This window comes from Tupaia chinensis, unplaced genomic scaffold, assembly GCF_000334495.1.
Source record: "Tupaia chinensis unplaced genomic scaffold, TupChi_1.0 Scaffold000102_1, whole genome shotgun sequence".
Taxonomy (NCBI): Eukaryota; Metazoa; Chordata; class Mammalia; order Scandentia; family Tupaiidae; genus Tupaia; species Tupaia belangeri.
In genome coordinates this window covers 603,281-624,669 of record NW_006159566.1, presented here as the reverse complement: position 1 = coordinate 624,669, position 21,389 = coordinate 603,281, and the positions used below count along the sequence as shown (strand labels likewise).

Sequence of the window (21,389 nt, the reverse complement as noted above, 5' to 3'; positions counted from 1 at the left end):
GTTACCGCATAGGGGTCCCGGGCAGCGTGACCGGCTGACTGGTTAGAGAGCGGAATGTACCGTGAACAGCGATGGTGACTTTCTTCATCTCTTTGACGTCCCTGGTCGCGTGTCGGGCAGCACACTCGTAGTCGCCACTGTCTTTCACGGTGGCCTCGGGGATCCTCAGTGTGTACAGCAATTTGATGAATGGGACTTTGATTTCCTCCAGCAGAATGCTGCCTCTGCCTTTCTACAGCGGAAGGGGAGAACAAGGGCTCTGAGAAAGCAGGCCTTAGGTGACCCCTTAGGCAGGCCGTGCACTGGGGCTGGCAGGGGGTGTGATGGCTAAGGCGCTGGACTCCCACATGGCTGATCGCAGTTCGAGTCTTGGACCTGGCGGCGTGCCTTCTCACTTTTCTTCTCTCTCTCTCTTGCTCTGTCTCTCAATGGTCAAAATTTTTAACTAATGACGATGAATAAAATTAAATAAAAGAATTCCTTTTGAAAAAGATGGTGCACTGGGGAATGAGGATGTGTCGGCGAGGATTCATCCGTCATAGTGAACGTACCACAGTGGGGAGCCGATCACAGGAGGGGCTGTGGGTGGACAGGACAGGGACTGTGTGGGAAATGTCTGTGTCTTCCACTCGATTTCACTGTGAACCTAACACTGCTCTAAAAAAGAAAGTTTAATTTTAAAAAAGAAATATTTAAGCTGGACCGGCCCCATAGCCCTGTGGCCTAGGGTTAAAGGAGCCAGATGCCACATGATCAACCTGAAGGTTCAAATCCTGGTCTTTACAGCTTCAAAAATATGCCAGGCCTGGAGAAGGGATTGTAGTTTGACTACAGCCCAATGCAGGGGTGCCTTCTCCTCTCTATCTCTCCTGGACAGTGCCCTCTGGCAATTAAAAAGATATATATTTAAAATATTTAGTTCCCTAAAATAATGCTAGTGATGCTTTGAGAAGTATCTTTTCCTGTTTCTTTTCATTTTACAAAGTGTTGACTACAAACTTGCATTACTTTTATAATCAAGGAAAAAATGCCTTTTTTTATTTTTCTTTTTCAGTTGTTTTTTTTCCTCTTCTTCTTCTTCAGATTTTTGCCATAGGGCACATGGATTAACCAGAGAGAGATAGGAACAGAGCAGAGAAGTGAGAAATCACCTCCCAAGGGGGCATGGCCTCATTGCCATCCCTCTACCTCCATTCTCCTCCTAGGAACTTGGGCGTGCACTCACACGCACCCAGTGTGATTTTCAAGCCACCGGGTCCAAGATTCAAACTGTGGTCGGCCACATGGGATCCAGTGCCTTAACTACCACACCACGTGCTGGCCCCAAACATGAATGTATTTTATAAAACACTAGGGGCCAACCCGGGGCCTAGTTGTTAAGTGAGCCAGATCCCACGTGAGCCAGATCCCACGTGGCTGACTGCATGCTTCAAATCCCCCACCTGGAGGCTTGAAAAGTAGTCTGGGTTGGGGACCAGCAAATGGCGTAGTGGTTACGTCATGGGACTCCCACATCGTCAACCGCATTTCAAGTCCCAGACCTGGTGGCTTAAAACTCACGCTGGGCATGTGTGCAAGTGCATGCGTGCCCAAAATCCTGAGGAGAAGAGACTGCAGGTGGGGCATAACGTGCGTGTGGCCATCCCCTGCCCCGGGGGTGATTTCTCGCTTTCTGTCTCTTTGTCTCTGTCAAGCACATGTGCCCTATAGCAAAAATGTCTCTTTTAAAAAAAAAAAAAATATTCTGGGCATGTGTGCACATGTGCCCGAACTCCCGAAAGAACCGCGAGGCAGAGCACACAGGTTTCAGCATGGGCATGCGCCCCAGCGGGGTGCTTTCCCCCTCTCTCTGTCCTTCTCTGCCTCTCTCTGCCAAGTGCATGTGCCCTCTGGCCAGGGGGGGAAAAAAAGTTGGATTGTAAATTTTGGAGTCAAATTTGGAGACCCTATGTGGAAACCCCCAGGGAGGATCAGGGGGTGGCGTGGTGATGCCCCTTCTCCCACCTCTGCCCCTCGCCTCTCCCTCTACTGGGCACAGACCAGCGTCTAACACAGGGTTTAGGATTTAGCAAACATCGCTACACCCTGCCGAGTGATGACGGTCATGCCTGCTCACTGAAGGGCAGCCAGCCAGGGAAGACCAGGCAGCAGGGGGCCGAGCAGGAAGGTACGTGCCCTGGTGCCAACAGCACAGGGAAGGAAGGGGGCAGGGAACCCACACCCTCAGATGCCTCAGAGCCCAAAGGCCTGGGAGCCAAGACCAGGAGGTTGAGCGGCTGTCTCGGCAATTAGGGATGTCTCTATCAGGGAGTGTGTGGCTTTTCTAATTATACCAACATCGTGGAGCTACAGACTCTTCCTATCACTTCCTGGCTTCTGGAAAAGAACGCTCGACCATGTGACACGTGCATTCTGACGGTCCTGGGCCGTCCTGGGCCGGCTACTGTCACCTCGGGCCCTCTCATTGATCAAGGAGCTTTAGCGCGGTCTGGGACAGTCTGCGTAGTGCAGAGGTGGAGGCGGGGCCTTGAGAAGCTCCAGGACGTGCTGTGTCAGTGACAGACAGACACTGGCTCGTGTGGGTCCTTCGATCCCGGCTTGTTCCCCGCAGGGCTCTGTGCCGTGAGGTACCTACCACTTTCCCGGGGTAAATCCACTGCAGGTCAACCACCTCGTTGTTAAAGACAGCGCAGGTGAGGACAATCGTTTCGCCTGACTTGTACACAGTTTTAAGAACTTCCATTTCTAGATCCAGTTTTGCTGTTGCTATAAAAAAAAAAAAGACAAATACAACCTAAATGTCCATAGTACAGTTAGAATCTAAGAAGGAGTTTGGTTTTTTGCTTAAGCACACCCTGAAGGGCCAGCTGGTGGCTCGGTGGAGGAGGCAGCTGGGTCCCACACGGTCGACTGCACAGTCTGGGTCCTGGGCCAGCGGCCTGAAAAGCACGTGTGCATGCGTGCCCCAAATCCCTAGAGAAGAGGGGACCGCAGCAAGGCCATCCCCTCTGGGGGGAGATTTCTCACTTTCCCTCTCTCTCTCTCCCTCTCTCTCTCTCTCTCTCTCTCTCTCTCTGTCTCTCCAGAAAGTACACAAGCCCTCTAGTAAAAACTTAAAAAAAAAAACTGAAAAATAATTTGCAAATCAGTTTGATCCAAACAGAATTTGGAAAATCGCACTCTGGTTTTGAGCTGGTATAGACACTTTGGCATGTAGTTATAAGTGCAAAACAACGGCAATAGCAAAAATAAACTCCAGTTGCACAGGGCACCACGTTCCGGCGCGTGTGGGCTGGCGGCGGCTGGCGGCGGCTGGCGGCTCTTGCAGTCGCCCGTAGAGGTGCCTTATTCAGCCAATGAACCAGCCTTTAGTGACCGACGCTGCTCTGGGCACGGGGCACCTCTTCCATCGCTTCTTCTCTTGCCCCACACTCTTTTTTCTTCTTTCAGCGCTGTCCTAGAACCTAGCAGTGCCCAGCACAAAACGAGCCCTTACCAAGAGTCACAGGCCACACTCCTGCCACGGCCATACCTCCTCCCAGAGCCAGTGTGCGGACTCTGCCCCTTCCAGGCTGCTGACAAGGCATCCCACCCTCCCCTGGGGCGTATGTGTGCTTTTAGGGTCTCTGTACTCAGGAATGTGAATAAACAGTAAGAGGCTTATGCAAGAAAAGAATGCCTTATAGTATTTTGAAGCCACAATGAAATGTGAAATCTTATGGGGTAACTAAGCCTTAGCCTTTAGTAATTTTTTTTGAGAGGTTTTTGCTATAGGGCACTTGTGCTCGCCAGAAAGACAGAGAGAGACAGAGAGACAGAAAGGAAGAAATCACCCCCCAGGGGCATGGCCATGCCATAATCCCTTCTTCTCCATTCTTCTCTCGGGATCTTAGACACGCACACACATGCGCCCGGCATGAGTTTAAGCCACCAGGCTACATGGGAGTCGAGCGACATAGCCATTACGCTAACTGTTGGTCCCTAAAAATCTCTCTCTTACGGGACCAGCAGTTAGCATAAGGGCTAGATCGCTCGACTCCCATGTAGTCGACCGTGGTTCAAGTTCTGGATCGGGTGGCTTAAACTCACACCAGTCTCTGTCTCTGTCTGTCTAGCAAGCACACACACCCTTTAGCAAAAACCTCTCCAAAAAAAAGAGAGAGAGAAAGAGATTTTTGCTATAGGGCACATGTGCTCACCAGAGAAACAGAGAGACAGAAAGAGAGAAATCACTCCACAGGGGAGATGGCTACACCACAATCTCTCCTCCTCCATTCTCCTCTTGGGATTTTTGGGCAAACATGCACACACGACCTGCCTGAGTTTTAACCGCCAAGTTCGGGACTCAAACCACAGTCAACTATGTGGAAGTCCAGCGAAGTAACCATTACACCATCCACTGGTCCCTAGTAACTTTTTTTAAGTTTTTTGCCATAGGGTGTGTGTGCTTGCCAGAGAGAGAGAGAATCAATGAGGGGAAAAGTGAGTAAACACCCCAGGGGGATGGCCATGCCACAGTCCCTATCCCTCCATTCTGCTGTGCACACATGCACATCACACCTCGGGCATGATTTGCAGTAGGCCATGTGAGGGTCCAGAATCTTAACCACCACGCCACCTGCTGGTCACCCGCTGTAGGTGGGGCGCTGCATACCCCAGTCAGAATTCACGATCTCCATGACCAGGAAGGGTGATTTGAAAGCAATGCCGCAGGTCCCCAAGCATCTGCCTGTTACTCTTCCTTTCTTTATCCGTGATAGAGTGAGAGCGAGAGGGAGAGACGGCCACCCGCACAGGGCCCGGTCACGCCACACTCCTTCCTCCAGCCCTCCAGCCCATCAGACCCTGGCACTCGCATACACGCTGGACTTCTCTCAGACTGTCCAGGCCAGCGATCCGAGTCCCAGTCACCATGTGGGATCCAGCTTCCCTGAGCAGCACATGACGCTGCGCTGTGAAGCCAGCCTTAATTTTAAGGGCAGAGTCTTGCTGATCCTCCTGCCTCAGTCGCCTGAATATCTAGAATTACAGGCACACCCTTTTGCATGGGCTTTTCAGGATGGGCTGGGGATCGAACCCAGGCCTGCGACGTGGCCTCGGCCTATGGGGCAGCAGCACAGCACCAGACCGCACTGTGGCAGCCGCACCAGGTTTGCCAGTTATCCTTACTGAAAGAAGAAAGACCGTGCAAGCAGGTGATGTGGTGCTGACAGCTGGGATGCCACATGGCTGACCCTAGTTCAAGTCCTGGACCTGGTGGCTTGAAAATCATGCTGGGCACGTGTGCGTGCATGCCCAAAATCTTGGGAGCAGAATGGAGAAGGGATTACAGTGTGGGCATCCCCCTGGGAAGGGATTTCTCACATCCCCCTTCTCTATTTCCCTGTAGCTACTGCATGTGCCCCACGGCAAAAACCTTAACAACAAAAAAGAAGGAGACTAGCAGTTGGCACAATGGCTATGTTGCGGGACTCCCATGTAGTCGACCGCGGTTTGAGTCCCTGACCCAGTGGCTTAAACTCACACCGGGCGCATGTGCGTGCGTGCCCAAGATCCCGAGAGAAGAAGGGATTGCGGTGTGGCCATCCTCTCTGGGGGGTGATTTCTCACTTTCTATCTCTTTGTCTTTTGGGTGAGCACATGCACGGTTACAGCTAAAACCTCTCCAAAAAAAAAAAAAAAAAAGAAAGAAAGAGAAGAAGGTAAACAAGAGTCAACCCATAGTACAGCAATAAAACTCAACATTTTGCAAGGCCGACCCATGTAAAAAGGTCCAGGTCTGGGACCAGCAGGTGGTGTGGTGGTTGTGGTGGTTAAGGCGCTGGACATTCCCATATGGCCAACCATGGTTCAAGTCCTGGACCTGGTGGCTTGCTTTCTCACTCTCTTTCTCTGTGTGTGTGTGTGACTCTCTGGTCAAAATGAAATGAGTAAATAAAATTAAAAATATTTAAAAAAAAAAAAAAAAAAAAAGGTCCAGATCCATCTTCTGAGACCCCTCCTCCCAAATCCCGAGTGCGCCTATGGTCTGAGGCCGGCTGCAGCTGGGGGTGGACCGTGGCATCAAGACCCTTTAGGGAGTACTGTCTGCTCCTCTGTCTCTCTCACTCGTACGAGAAATAAATAAACTAAAACCAAGGAAGAGGGCACGCGTACCTTGAAAGGTATAAACGTTAAACGGGATGGTCTGGAACGTCTTCCCTTCGACCGTGGCCTCGCAGGTGTAGGGCCCGTCTGTGAAGCTGCCATTAAAGCCCTGCTTGCTGTCATAGGAGGCAGGGACCACGCCGTCACTGTTGCGCAGGGTTACGACAGTGTCGGGGTCTGTCGTGCGGCAAGGAATGATGACAGACTCGTCCTCCTCCACGACAACGAAATAATCGGTCATTCCCAGGGGGACGAAGGCTACATCAGGGTCTACGGTTAAGAAAGAAAGAAAAATATGTTAGGAATTCATTTGACCTCACATGTACACCCAGAAAAATTACCCCACTGGAATGATCCTTCTTAGGTATGAATTTTACCTTCACACCCATATCCCGAAAGGCCACCCCACAGACATCGGTCCACACAACAGCTAAAAGGTAATTTTATAGAGTGTGAAAAACTCGGTAACCAGCAGTTAGCATAATGGCTGTGTCGCTGGACTCCCACGTAGTCGACCGCGGTTCACATCCCGGACCCAGTGGCTTAGAACTCACGTCGGGCGCGTGTGCGTGCGTGCCCAAGATCCCGAGAGGAGAATGGAGAAGGGATTGTGGCATGGCCATCCCCCCTGGGGGATGATTTCTCGCTTTCTGTCTCTATGTCTCTGTCTGTCTGGAGAGCACACGCGCCCTATAGCAAAAACCTCTCAAAAAAAAAAAAAAAGAAAAAGAAAAACTCCACGTTAGGCCAGCAGGCAGCCTGGAGTTTCAGGCCCTGAACCCTACATGGCCAACTACACAGTCTGAGTCTTGGACCCGGCAGCTAGAAAATCGTGTCAGGTGTGTCTGCGTGTGCACCCAAAATCTTGAGAGGAGACTGGAGGGGTAGGCACTGCGCCATGGCTCTCCTCGCCAGGGGGTGGCTTCCCACCGTCCCTCTCTGTGTGCATCTCTCTCTCTGGCAAGTGCACATGCCCTACAATGAAACTTTAAAAAAAAAAAAGAGCCAAACTGCTTGTACTTGGCAAAAAATACTGACGGTAAGTATAAACGCTACCCAGGAATCGAAATCACAATTTAAGTAACAGCTAAAGCCCACAACTGGACTGTAAGGTAATAAAGCGCAACCCTGTTCAGAACAAAACAAAAAAAAAACCCAGCATGTTTCAATTATAACATGCTTTTTAAAACTCTTATGCCCTATGGTCAACATTGTTGAGGAGTAGCACTGACATCCACTTATTAAAAAGCAATCCCTCAAGTAATAAATATCATTTACCATCCCAGAGCCCGAGAGTTCCATTTCCTAAAGAAAACCAACCACTTCAACGACTATGGTGAGACTCAACCATCAGCTGCAAAAAGGGCCCCCCCACTCTCCATAATTCCCAGTGAAGAGTTCTCTGTGGGACTGCAGTGTGGGGGGCTACGTGGGAGGTGGGGTACGGCCCCTAGGGGAGGAAACCAGAAACACTCGGCAATCTTACTTGGATCAAAACCTTAGGACTCTTGTCCTCTTCTTTAACAAATTCACGTTCCTACCATTCCCCTCCCAGCCGGGGGCAAATCCCTCCCGAGATTAGAGGATTTCTCTGAAGGAACCTAAGTGTAGCGTTTCTGTGTGAATTAAGTCGGGGTGACATTCCAAATACCTACCCTTCTTGAAACAAAGTGTTTTTATTTTTCAAAAAGAAAGGTTCATATGGATAAGAAGGAAACAAAGAAGTGAGGAGGGTTCTAGACCCCGGGGGACGCCTGTGGTTATGGAGGCCAAAGGAGGAGCTGACCAGACTCTGACAAGAAGAGGCAGAGGGAACCAGCAGTTAGCATAATGGCTATGTCGCTGGACTCCCACGTAGTCGACCACAGTTCGCGTCCTGGACCCGGTGGCTTAAAACTCACGCCGGGCGTGTGTGCGTGCGTGCCCAAGATCCAGAGAGAAGAATGGAGGAGAAGGGATTGCGGCGTGACCATCCCCCCTGGGGGGTGATTTCTCGCTTTCTGTCTCTATGTCTCTCTCTGTCTGTCTGGCGAGCGCATGCGCCCTATAGCAAAAAAAAAACTCTCAAAAAAAAAAAAGTGTAAAGAAGAGGCAGAGAGGTGAGAAGATCCAGGCCACCACGCTTCTGCTAGAGCCGGGCTTCACCTTCACCAGGACAGCGACTATGGTGAGAATCGTCCAGTTTAGGGGGTTTGTTTGCTTTGGTTTCATTGTGTTGTGTTTTAGATTTTTGCCCTAGGGTGCATTCATTTGATGGAGAGAGACAGAGAAATCATCCCGCCAGGGGATGGCCATGCCACAATGCCCACTCCTCTCTTTTCCTCTAGGGATGTTGGGCACGCACACACACGTGCCTGGCGTGTTTTCAAGCTACTGGAACTGGGATTCCAACCCCGCGGGCAGCCATGTGGGATCCAGCACCTTAACCACCACAACACCTGCTGGCTCAAGGGATTATTTTTTCAGTGAGGTACTCCAGTTGGAGTCCCCTTTAAATTTCTCAACTAATGGGGCCAGTAGTTGGTGGGGTGGTTAAGGGTGCTGGACTCCCATATGACTGACCATAGTTCGAGTCCTGGACCTGGAGGCTTGTTTTCTCACTTCTCTCTCTCTCTTTCTCTCACTCTGTTTCTCTCTGGTAAAATTAAAATAAATAAAGTTCAATCAAATAATTCTTTAAAAAGAAAAGAAAACAAGAGTGCAGCTAACAGGACAGACAGGGTGACCAGCACAGCCTGGCCCAGGTGCCTGCTCACCTGGCACGTGGATGTAGATGTCCCGGCCTTCCAGCTCATTCTCGTCCGTCTGCGTGTGGTTGTAGTAGCAGGTGTACAGCCCCGTGTGGGCTGCCAAGGCATGGCCCACCTCCAGCACGCTCACGAACAGGCCGCTGTTGTTTTCCTCGTTTCTGATGTCCACGTCGGGGCTCTCTTCTTCATACACGGGGTACCGCCAGCTCACTTCGCTCTCCCCAAAGCACGTCAGAGAAAAGGACGAATTCAGCTGCACGACCTTCTCGTGTTCGTTGGGAAGGATGGAGGGCAGCGCGAGCTGGCAGGAGATGAGGCCAGGCCCTGCAGGAGCGAGCATGCTCTGAATGGGACCCGGCCAGGGGACGGGCACGCCAGAGCAGAGAGAAGCAGCAGCAGCAGCAGCAGCTTCCGGGAACAATGGCCGCTTCTGCGTGAAAAGCCGTTAGCCTGGACGCTCATGAAAGGGCCCGGGGACAGCAGCCACTGCATCTGCTGAGAGCCGCGAACCTTCCAAGGGCCTCAATGGCCCCCCACACCCCCTCCCCACAGGCACTCCCCAAACACTCAGATGGATCAAGGACATCTGATTCCAATTCCATATTTCAGACTCTCATGTGTGACCATAAACGATCCCACAATGGCACAGGCTCAAGCACGCATAGGCGCTTGATTGCCATGTTCCCTGCAGCAGTTACAGAGCAGGACGAGAACTGGGGAAGGGAGGTGGGCTGGACAAAGCACAGAGCAGGCTCGTGCTCAGGCCCCACGCAGCTCCCCTTCCTCCCAGCCCTTGGTCACCGGCTCTCAGGACGGCCAGAGGCGGAAGCAGGCCATGCGAACTTTCATTCACATAAAGTAATGAAGCCCGGAGACCAGCAGGTGGCGTGGTAGCTAAGGCGCTGGACACTCCCATATGGCTAACCACAGTTGGAGTTCCAGACCTGGTGGCTTCCTTTCTCACTTTTCCTGTCTCTCTCTCTCTCGCTCTCTCTCTCTCTCTCTCTCTGTCTGTCTCTCTCTGCTCAAATTAAAATAAAATGAATAAATAAATAAAATAAAATAATTATTTTAAGAAAAAAGAAGTAATGAAGCCCAAGAGTGAACATTCAAATCTCAGTCTGACTTCCCTGGTCTACAAAACTGGCAGAAGAGCTTAACTCGTGCTCAGGCCCCACGCAGCTCCCCTTCCTCCCAGCCCTTGGTCACCGGCTCTCAGGACGGCCAGAGGCGGAAGCAGGCCATGCGAACTTTCATTCACATAAAGTAATGAGGCCCGGAGACCAGCAGGTGGCGTGGTAGCTAAGGCGCTGGACACTCCCATATGGCTAACCACAGTTGGAGTTCCAGACCTGGTGGCTTCCTTTCTCACTTTTCCTGTCTCTCTCTCTCTCGCTCTCTCTCTCTCGCTCTCTGTCTGTCTCTCTCTGCTCAAATTAAAATAAAATGAATAAATAAATAAAATAAAATAATTATTTTAAGAAAAAAGAAGTAATGAAGCCCAAGAGTGAACATTCAAATCTCAGTCTGACTTCCCTGGTCTACAAAACTGGCAGAAGAGCTTAATGTGGCTTCATTATTTCTAATTAAGGGTGTCTAATCTCCATGGAGTCTGAGGTGGGATTCCCATCCAACTTGTCATGCGTGAGCTCCACTAGTCTCAAAGCAAAGCTCGCTCGGGCAGGACGGGTGCGTGTAGACAGCTGTTGGCGTGAGTCGCCTCCACCTGCAGGTAGGGTATACGTGGTGGAGTTTAGAACCGCTCACTCTCTGCTCTTGCTCCATTCCACTATGTCCATAGGATAACACCTGAGGACACTAACGGGCTGGGTTAACTCCTGGACAGGGAGAGCATTGTTTTCACAGGGAACGTCTACGCCACGTCACTACCCAGGTGATAACTACGGAAGTCCACTAAGTACCCCAACGAGAGGCCTGGCCATTCACCTTCTGGTGAGAAAGCGGTGCCAACATTGCCCCAGAGTCACTCCGTCATCCACCGCCCGGCTTCCACGAGAAGGGCAGAGGTGGCGCCGAGAGTCTCAAGCAACATAAGCATCTTTTAGGACAAGTACGAGTTCCTGGGGAAAATGTTCTACTCCATTTCCTTGATGTTATCTGGTCCCTCACCACCGGTAGCCCATGTCCTAGGAAAGGGAGGCGGGCACTGGCCGAGCGTGGAGTGTTATCACCAACTCAGCGTCCACGCCAGTGTCATTCCACACGGACTAGGACTGTCACTGCACAGCACCCGTCTAGCGATGGAAGGGACACGATACCACAGAGGGCGGAAGGGCTACGGCCCTCTAACTTTCCATTTCTCTCCTCTCCCTTCCTCTGTGTGCACAGAGAGGACAGGCCACACACTCCCAGAGCACAGGACTGAGAAAGTGACACACCTGGGGCCACGAACTCCAAGGGGATGGGGAGACCCATACCTGTGAGGAGGCAGCCCAGGACCAGGAATGCTGGATGGGAAGTCCCCATAGCTCCGGAAAACTGGAAAAGTCAAACAGAAGCAGCATTAACGTGGACGCAGCCCTCCACCCGGTTCTCTCATGCACAACGGAAAATGTAAACCGCGTTCTAATCCCACTGCCCCAGGTGAAGAGTCACGGTCCAGCCAGTCGCCTAAGAAAGAATCAAGTGGCCTGGTGAGGGCCCCGAGAGCATGAAGGAGCCATTTGATTGCAGCTTTCAAATTCTCGAAAAGCCCAGTTTATTGTCTTGGAATGTGTCCAAAAGAGCAGGAGAAATGTTCCTTTTAAAGCATTAAGAATGTGAAAAACAGAAGAAAATAAGCATTTGTGTTTTCTCAACTTTCAAACTAGAGCTGTTTTCAGCTGTTTTCACATGTGATCGATAAAAGGCCACATCCTCTACAGTTTTGGGGACAGCTGCTGCGAGTGTAACATCTTAGTATACAAGTGTCCCGATCTAAAGGGTTTTGGGGGTTTGCTTTTATTGCCAAGGGCACGTACACTTGCCAGAGAGACAGAGAGTAGTGAGAGGGACGCAGCGCACCCAGTGGGGCGTGGTCACGCCACACTCCCTTCCCCATCTCTCCATCCTGTCAGGATCTGGGGCAGGCATGTGCATGGGTCCAGTGTTTTTCAAGTCACCAGGGCCAGGGTTCAAACTATGGTCAGTCATGTGGGATCTGACTCCCTCCCAACCAGCAGGCTACAGGGCCAGCCCTCTGATGGAGAGCTTTTGAAACTCCCAGAAATCCATGACGCCTAGGGGAGGCCTTTGTGACACAGAGGTAGCAGGCTCAGACCTGGGCTTCCACAGGAAACGTTGCAGAACCTGCTGGATCACAGTCAGGCCAAGCAAGTGTGGGAAGGTCAGGGCACAGGCCTGGAAGAGCAAGAAAGAAAGAAAGAAGGCCAGCTGGTGGCGTGGTGGTTAAGGCGGCTGGATCCCACATGGTTGACTGCACGGATCAAGTCTCAATCTATCAGCTAAAAAAACATGGCATATGTGCGTGCATGCCCCAAATCTTGAGAGGAGAACAGAAGAGAAGGGACTGAAGCATGGCCAGCCCCCTGGGGGGTGACTTCTCACCTTCCCTCTCACTGTCTCTGTCTCTCTCTCCAATAAGCACATGCACCCTATGGAGAAACCTCTTTTGGAAAAAAAAGGGATTGGGCGCCAGCAGGTGGCACAATGATTAAGGTGCTGGACTCCCATGTGGTTGACTGCGGTTTGAGCCTAGACTGAAAGACTTGAAACTCACGCTGTGTGCATGTGCATGCATGCCCAAAATCCCATAGAGGAGAATGGATTGTGGCATGGCCATTACTCCAGAGGGTGATTATTCACTTTTGTCTCTCTGAGTCTCTTCAGTGACTGCATGTACCCTGTAGCAAAAATCTCTCTCTCTTTCAAAAAAAAATTAAATAACTTTTTAAGACCAGTAGGTGGCATAGTGGTTAAAGCACTGGACACTCCCACATGGCTGACCACAGTTCAAGTCCTGGACCTGGTGCCTTGCTTTCTCACTTTGCCTCTCCCTCTCAATCAACCCCTCTGGTCAACTTAAAATAAATGGATAAATAAATAAAATTTTTAAAAAGGGGGGGACCAGCCGTTAGCATAATGGCTATGTCTCTGGACTCCCACATAGTCAACCATAGTTCGAGTACTAGATCTGGTGGCTTAAACTCACGCCGGACACTTGTGTGTGCGTGCCCAAGATCCCAAGAGGAGACTAGAGGAGAAGGGATTGCGGCATGGCCATCCCTCTGGGGAGTGATTTCTTGCTTTCTGTCTCTCTTTCTCTCTCTGTCTCTCTCTGTCTTTCTGGCGAGCGCACGCGCCTGATAGCAAAAAAAAAACCTCTCCAGAAAAAAAAAGGGATCAGCAGGTGGCATGGTGGTTAAGGGTGCTGAACTCCCACATGGCCGACTGTGGTTCATAATCCCTGGCAGCTGGCTTTCTTACTTTCCCTCCCTCTCTCGCTCTGTCCCTCTCTGGTCAAATTTAAATAAATAAACAAACAAATAAAGTTAAATAAAATAATTTTTTAAAAAGAAAGATTTTTTTAAGGCCCTCTTTCTTCCCCTTTTCCTTCTCATATGGCTTTCTCTCGCCTCCCCCTTCCCATCCCACACAAAGTCACTGATGAAGTAGCTTCTGGAGGCCAATGGAAAGGACCTGGATAAGGGCTTGCTCGGGGCTGTCGGGGCCACCAAGCACCCCCCTTTTGATGACAGAGGTCACACTCGGGGCCAGGGCAAGGGCACAAGCATTAATCTCACCCTCTGAAAGCCACCACCTCTGCCTTGTGGGGAGGCTCTGGGCCCCTGAGCTGCACCCCAGTTCACGCAGTGGAGGCTATGGGACCTCACGTGTCTCATCACTGACTCTGGAAACTACCATGTGTGACTCCTCAGTATACTGTCATGATACACGCGAGGGGACCAGCTCCTGTGGGCTCAGAGGGTACCTCGCTCCATAGTCTGGCAGCCTGGGTTCGATTTCTGGCCCACCATAAAGTAGGTGAAGTGGCGTGACTAGGCCCAGTGACTAGGGGAAGCTGGCCTGGGCAACCCTGTGTGACCCCGGCTCAGACCCTGCAGTGGGGTCTCTGCCTGTGGTCCCAACCAGGAGGCTGGGGCAGGAAAAGCACAGAACAGCAAGAGCCCGTCTGAAGAAAAACACCAAGAGGAGTCAGTGGATGTCTGGCTTGGCCCTAGGTTTTTTTCCCCTGTTCTTGTTTTATTTGGTGGTGGGGATGGGGGTGCCTGATCATGTATTTTTCTTTCTCAAATTCCACTAGGAAGAAAGAGTAAACGGTAGAACGCTGGCAATGGGAAAGATGCTGGGTTGGATAGAAGAGAGTAGGAAAACGAGAAGCCCTTATTTGCCAAGACAGAGTTCTCATGTGCACGCTATGTTTATTAAGAATAACCTTTCATGTTAGTTTGTAGCGGTCATAGTCATTTTTTTATTTCACCTACAACAATCAATAAAAATGGATTTACTGCTTTGCAAATATCACTGTAAATATGAGAGATGAGCCTCTCCTGTTTGTAATTTTTGCTTTGGAAATTATGTAATTACAAAACAAACTTTATGAAATATTGGGCATACTTTGTACAAAAACAAAATACAAAAGTAAAACTGAAAAAAAGAACAACCTTTGGGGGTCAACAGGTGGCATGGTGGCTGAGACACTGGATTCCCACATGGCCAAATGCAACTTGATCTCTGGACCTGGTACCTTGAAAAACACACTAGGGAACCAACAGATGGTGTAATGGCTATGTCACTGGCCTCCCACATAGCGACCTTGGTTCAAGTCCCAGACCCAGTGGCTTATAACACATGCCAGGCACATGTGCGTGCGTGTCCAAGATCCCAAGAGGAGAATGGAGGAAAAGGAATTGTGGTGCGGCCATCCCGCCCTGGGGGTGATTCGCTTTCTGTCTGTCTCTCTCCATCTCTCCAGTGAGCTCATTTGCCCTATCACCAACATCTCTCTTACAAAAAAAAAAAAAAAAAGGGGGAAAGAAGAATTATAACACATGCCAGGCACATGTGCGTGCGTGTCCAAGATCCCAAGAGGAGAATGGAGGAAAAGGAATTGTGGTGCGGCCATCCCGCCCTGGGGGTGATTCGCTTTCTGTCTGTCTCTCTCCATCTCTCCAGTGAGCTCATTTGCCCTATCACCAACATCTCTCTTACAAAAAAAAAAAAAAAAAGGGGGAAAGAAGAAAAACACAGTGGGTGCATGTGCATACATGCCCAAAATCCTGCAAGGAGGAGGGATTGCAACATGGCCATCCCCCAGGAGTGATTTCTCACTTCTCTCTTTGTCTCTCTCTGGCAAGCACATGTGCACTATGAAAAAAAAAAAAAAAAAAAACCTTTTTTAAAAAAAGAATAATCTTTGGGTTAGCCTGTGTATGGTGGTGAAGGTGGCTACATCCAACATGGCCTACTACATGGTTCGAGTCCCAGACCCTGTGACTTGAGAAACACGCAAATGCACACATGTGTGTCCACTCAGGCCCAATGGGAGGGAGAAATGGAGGAGAAGGGATTGTGACGTGGCCATTCCCCAGGAGGATGGGGGGTTCGTTCTTTCCCTTTCTCTCTCTCTCCTCCCACCCCAGCAAGCGCACATACCTTCTGGTAAATTAAAAAAGAGCCCTGTGATATATCAATAGCTGATTTTAAGAAGTAGCAGCTGAAACTCAGAGAGGTTTAGCAAATAACTCACAGTCACTCAGCTAGTGGCAGAGCCAAGGACTCTGACACAAGGTGGCCCCGCTCCACCATCTGGTCTCCCTGGAGAGAAAACTGCTGTCCCTCCCCCTCCCCAGCTCTGGGCTCCCTCTCCCCTACTCCCACCCGTCCCCTCTTCCTAGACCCAGCTGGGACCTGCCTTTCCTTCTCTGCTCCTCACAGCAGGCGAAGCACAACGGCAGGGCCATAAACCCAAACGCATTCCCACGAGGCTGGTTGATGGCATCTGTGGACCCTGGCGTGTGCCCAGGGTACGGGTCACAGCGCTGTGGTGGCGGGCCCGGTGGCCAGAGCCAGGCAATCAGTGGAAGCAGCCCGTGTGTTTCACAAAGATCAGCCTCCCACCGATAATCCACTCAGCGAACCTCCAAGGAGGCCCCAGCCAGCCCGAGGTCTCGCTGTTCCTCGTGTACACCCTGAATTTCTTCAGCCAGGCTTGCCAAGCAGCATCTTCACAGCCCACCTGGGTCTAAGAGAGGGGCACCCTCCTTTCAGGGCTCAGGCTCTCAGGACTGCTTTGCCCTGACCAGGACCCCCACATTTCCTTCTGTGCATCCAGATAGGTGGACCCTCTGCCAGCCAGGATTATTGACTGTCATGCAAAGTGGGCAATGAAAACAGGGCCTCCAAGGGGAGCGATAATGATGCCAATAGTGAGAATCAACATGTGTTTGCTCAAGCCCAGGGAGCTCTCTGATAACAGAGGCTCCCTGGCTGGAAATCCAGGCCTATCTGTGACGGTCCCGGTCCCGTCATGACTCATCCATACCTCAGACAATTTACTCCTGAATAATTGCAGTGTGTCTGCCCACAGGGACAGAATAGGGGACAACAGGGCGAGGGAGCCCCCCTCTGCTGGCCCTGCAGAGGGGCTCTCTGGGAGGGAGTCTTCCTATTTCCGGTGCTCGTCTTCTCCCGGAGTGAAATGCTCATCCTTCATTAATCTCTCCTATCCCAGAAGGCATCCGGAACTCCCATGTGCAAATCCAAGTGACGGAGGCTACAAGTTCAGAGGGACCTGGCCCTGTAGGCGTGAGCAAGCACAAACCGCTTTGCAGAGAGGAACGGCAGGTTTCACGCAAGTGTCTTTCATCATAATGGTTTCCCTCGTGCCAGTTACAGGCCGGACGGCAGCCTCACTCCCCTACAATCACAGCTCCCAAAGCATTTGCTACAGGTTACAGAAAACAAATTGAGGGAGCTTGCTGCCACGCTCAGGCAGGTGACCCGTGGTCCCCCATCCTCTCTCTTCTCTGAGGACACATGGCAATCACATCGGACTAGGTTCTGGTCCCAGATCCGACCCTGTATCCGACTCTCTGAACCTCAGTCTCTTCTAGAGTCGGGACTACTAACATCTCACTTGCTTGTCCCACTGCGTTACTGTAAGGACAAACTGACAGTCTAATTCCAAATGCCTTCCTTGTGGGCCAGCCGGTGGTATGGTGGGTAAGGAGGCTGGATTCCACATGGCTAACCACATGGTTCAAATCCCAGACCAGGCCACTCGAAAAACACTCTGGGTACGTATGTGTGCAAGCGTGCATACTCAAAATCCCAAGAGGAGAATGGAGAAGGGATTGTGGTGTGGCCATCACTCCCGGGTACTTTCACACTTTCTCTCTCTCTCTCTCTCTCTCTTTCTCTTTCTCTCTGGCCAGTGCACATGCCCTACAGGAAATTAAAAATAACAAAACAAAACAAAAAGTACTCTTATGTTTAGCCTCACTCTTTTTCTGTACACTTCTAAAATATGAGAGATGAGAGGGATGTCAGAGGTAGCTGCTTCCACTTCTCCTACTGCGAAAGTGAGGCCCAGGCATCTCCTGCCTACTGGAGAAGTCGATTTAAACTCAGATTCACACACCCTATAGCGTCCACTCCTTTGCCCCTGTTTCCTCCAGTAAAGTTATAAAGAAGACCTCATAGGCAGAGGACAGCCCGGTAGCAAAGTGGTTAAAACAGTATGTCTTGGGACCAGCAGTTAGCATAATGGCTATGTCCCTGGACTCCCATGTAGTTGACCGCAGTTCAAGTCCCGGACCCAGTGACTTAAACTCATGCCGGGCATGTGTGTGTGCATGCCCAAGATCCCGAGAGGAGAATGAAGGAGAAGGGATTGCGGGACCAGTAGTTAGTGTAATGGCTGTGTCGCTGGACTCCCACGTAGTCGACTGCGGTTTGCATCCCGGACCCGGTAGCTTAAAACTCATGCCAGGTGCGAGTGTGTGCGTGCCCAAGATCTCGAGAGGAGAATGGAGGAGAAGGGATTGTGGCATGGCCACCCCCCACCAGGGGGTGATTTCTCACTTTCTGTCTCTCTGTCTGTCTCTCTGTCTGGCAAGCGCACACACCCTATAGCAAAAAACTTCTCAAAAAAAAAAAAAAAATACTCAAAAAAAAAAAAAAAAAGAGAGAGAGAGAGAGAAAGAGAAGGGATTGCAGCATGGCCATCCCCCCTGGGGGATGATTTCTTGCATTCTGTCTCTCTAGCTCTCTCTTTCTGCAAGCGCACACACCCTATAGCAAAAACCTCTCAAAAAACAAAAACAAAAACACATCAGTATGTCTTGGGAGTGAGATCCCACATGGCCATCTGATGTTCAAATCCTGTCCAGAGGCTTAAAAACATGCTGGATGCATGTATGCATGCACACATGCTCCAAATCTGACAGGAAAGACAGAGAAGGGATTGCGAGCCACACCCCATTAGGGAGGCTCCCTCCCCACCTCTCTGGTAAGCACATAGCAAATAAATAAATAAATAAATAAAAAGACAGGAGTGGATGCTGGCACAGCAGTGTAATGGGGTACTCTTCGAGACTGGTCTCTACTCGAGAGGGTTCTGGGTTCGTGTCCAAAGACCCCTGAGGACACTGAGCACTGGTGCGCCTGACCTGGGGCTGACAGCGGATCTGGCTGGAGCAGATAGTCCTGTGAAGACCCTGCTGGGGGAGGGGCCAGCTCCATGGCTGACAATCATGTCCAGCTTAAGGGAAGCCAGATCCACACAGGGTCTGCAGTTCAAATCCCCAGCCTGGGAGGATCTGACAGATCCCAGCACACCTGTAAGTGTCCAAGATCTATAAGACCAAAGAAAGGGGCTCATAGCATGGCCGGACCTTCCCTCTTTCCTTCTCTGTCCCTCTCTCTCATGTGTGCGCATAAGGAAATAAAAAAAGACCCTGTTCGGAGCGCTGTCTGTCTTTCTGCTCATGGAAGGGAGACATAAACTTCCAACAAAATTTGTTCCCAGCTTCTACTCTTTCTTTTTTGTTCTTTAGTTTGTTTTGTTTCTTTTTTGTTTGTTTGTTTGTTTGTTTGTTTTGCTATAGGGCACATGGGCTTGCTAGAGAGACAGAGACAAAAGGCAATAAATGGGGGGGGCCAGATCCCAGTCCCTTCTCCTCTCAGGATTTTGGGCACACACCCACGTCCCCCCTGCATGAGTTTCAAGTCCAGGGTGCAGGACTCAGACCGCAGCCATCCACATGGGGCTCCAGCATCTTAACCACCTGCCGGCCCCTACTCTTTCTCCCTAATGGGGTGCCATCTTGCTCCGGCCATCAGAAGCGAAGATCACTGGGTGTGACTAGAGAGCGCACCACCACACCACGGGCCCTGCCTCCGGAGCAGGAGTAAGGGCTAGGCGTTCTCCTGACGCCAGAGCGCAAGCTTTCCCGTCACCAACGCACAACGCCCTCCGCAGGGCCGCGGAATACAGACTCTCACCCATGATTAGAGACCTCAGGAGACTCTCACAGCCCCACAAGCCGCGGCGTTCTCGAGACTCAGATTTCCCAAGTTCGGTTAATTTCAGCTCTCCTAAGTTAATTCTAACTGTGCAAATTACACAGCTGGCCTTTGCACTGCAGCAAAAGTTCAGCTCCAGTCCCACAACCTCAGCCCAGGCAACCCCAGCGCGGGGCTAAACTGCTGACGCGTCTCCCCATCTTGCCGCGCAGGGTGTGTTTACGGGGTCTGCACCCCACCACAGCATGGTTCGCTGTTTTGCTTTCCCTGAGCTCCATCAGACGTTCCAGCTATGGGCCGGGGCTGCAGCATTTTTCCACCGGAGCGTCTATGGGGCAATGTGAGCTCATCAATCTTACTGCTGTCCCCACAGAGGGACACATCCTCTGGATTATCACCAAGCTGGTGTGACCCCTAATGAGGCAATCTTGAAGTGCACCTGAGCATCCGGGTGGGGGTCACCAAGCCCCCCGACACTAGGTCTTCTCATTCACGAACGAGAACCCCAAAACAGTCCTACCTTCCTCGCTGGTCTCCGCTGATACTCAGACGTAAAAACGCTTTGCTGATATATCAGTACAAAGGTGAACAACTAAGGAAGAAAACCACACCAAAGTCCAGAAAGTAAACGTGGGCCGTCCAGTGCTTCTTGCAGCTTCAGAAGAAAACCGTCGCCGTCTTCTCCTGGTGTCCCACCGCGCGCAAAACGCGTCTCGCTGGTGCCGCTGCTGGTTTGGAGTCTCTGCCAAGCCCGTCCCCAGAGGGCCACGGCAGTTCTCGGGAGTAGCCAGCAGATGGCAGTGTTGGTCCAAGGACGCGCGTCGGGGGGTTTGCGGCGTTGCAGATGCCACTGCAAAGAATTCTGAGCTAAAAGGTCCCAAATCTTAACTTTCTTTCTTCCTCGGGTTGTACTTTTCATAGGGCTCCGATGGAAGCCCGTGCAGTGGACGCGGGATGGGAAAACGGCGACCGAAATGCCTAACTCCTTGGAGCCCCTGGAGGGCTCGATGGGCAGCTTCGCCACCGCTGTCGCTTGCCCCGGAGTGGGTGCGCCCGGCAGCGGGGCCAGGACGATGCTGCCCGCCCAGCCGCCGCGAAAGCTGGGCAGGACTAGCTGCTCCGGGTTTGTGTCGTCCACGCCCTTTCACTCCAGCGTTTCGGTGCCTTTGGGGCAGGAGATCGCCGGGTCCGCGCCGGGAGAGGAGGGTTCAGCGACGCCGACCTCAGCCGCTGTCACCACTTGTAAACCCGCAGGCGGGCGCCGCGACGACCGTGCAGCCCGGAACCGCAGGCTCATCGGAAACGACTGTCCCGGTTGCACAATAACGAGGGTCATAAAACAAACAAATAGCAACCGGCCGCCTGAGCCGCAGGGCACCTTGCGAGGGGCTGCACACCGAAGGCGGCGCCTGCCCCCGAGAGTGCGCGGGATCCGTAACCCTCCCCTTCCTCGGCTACTCCCGCAGAGAAGTATAACGACGCTCCCCTCTCGATCCTAACCTCGGGATCGCAGCTCCTCACCCTCCTCCAGTGCCTGCGACGTCGGTTGGAGGCCTCCCGAATGGGGGAAAGGTGACCCGGTTTAGCCTATATTCTGGGCCCGGGTCCCAAGCGCTAGGCTCCGCTACCGACCTCCCCGCGCCCCGCGGAAAGCCGGCTGCACTCCGGGAGCCGCTAGGGGGCGCGCCAGCCTCGCGAATCTTACCCGCTCACCCGCCGCCCGCAGCTCAGGCTCCGCGTCCCCGACAACGCAGTCGGGACCGCAGCTCTCAGAACGTCGCCTGGAGGTTGCGCCCTGGCACCGTCCAGCCCCGGGCACCGTCTGGCCCCAGGCCTCACCGCACCCACACGAGCGCGGATGGACTGCTCGTCCTCCCGTCTCCTCCACGCCCTGGGCAGCCGGGTCACCCCGGGGCTAGTGGCAACGCCCGGCGGCTCCGGGGCCCTGCGACCCTGCCCGTTACGCTCCTGGCGTCAGAGCTG

The 21,389-nt window shown here is 51.9% G+C and overlaps 1 protein-coding gene across 1 annotated transcript in view; it reads right to left on the bottom strand.

Annotated features, from left to right (window-relative positions):
* The window catches only part of PDGFRA (platelet derived growth factor receptor alpha), a 72,106-nt gene that overhangs the window by 39,886 nt on the left and 10,831 nt on the right, over positions 1-21,389 (bottom strand). The window contains exons 2-6 of the mRNA XM_006143683.2: positions 11,336-11,396; positions 8,904-9,221; positions 6,157-6,417; positions 2,636-2,766; positions 61-232 (exon numbers count right to left, since the gene is read on the bottom strand). Of these exons, the coding sequence (XP_006143745.1) occupies positions 61-232; positions 2,636-2,766; positions 6,157-6,417; positions 8,904-9,221; positions 11,336-11,384 (931 nt within the window). The 5' untranslated portion in view covers positions 11,385-11,396. The remainder of the gene's footprint in view (positions 1-60; positions 233-2,635; positions 2,767-6,156; positions 6,418-8,903; positions 9,222-11,335; positions 11,397-21,389) is intronic.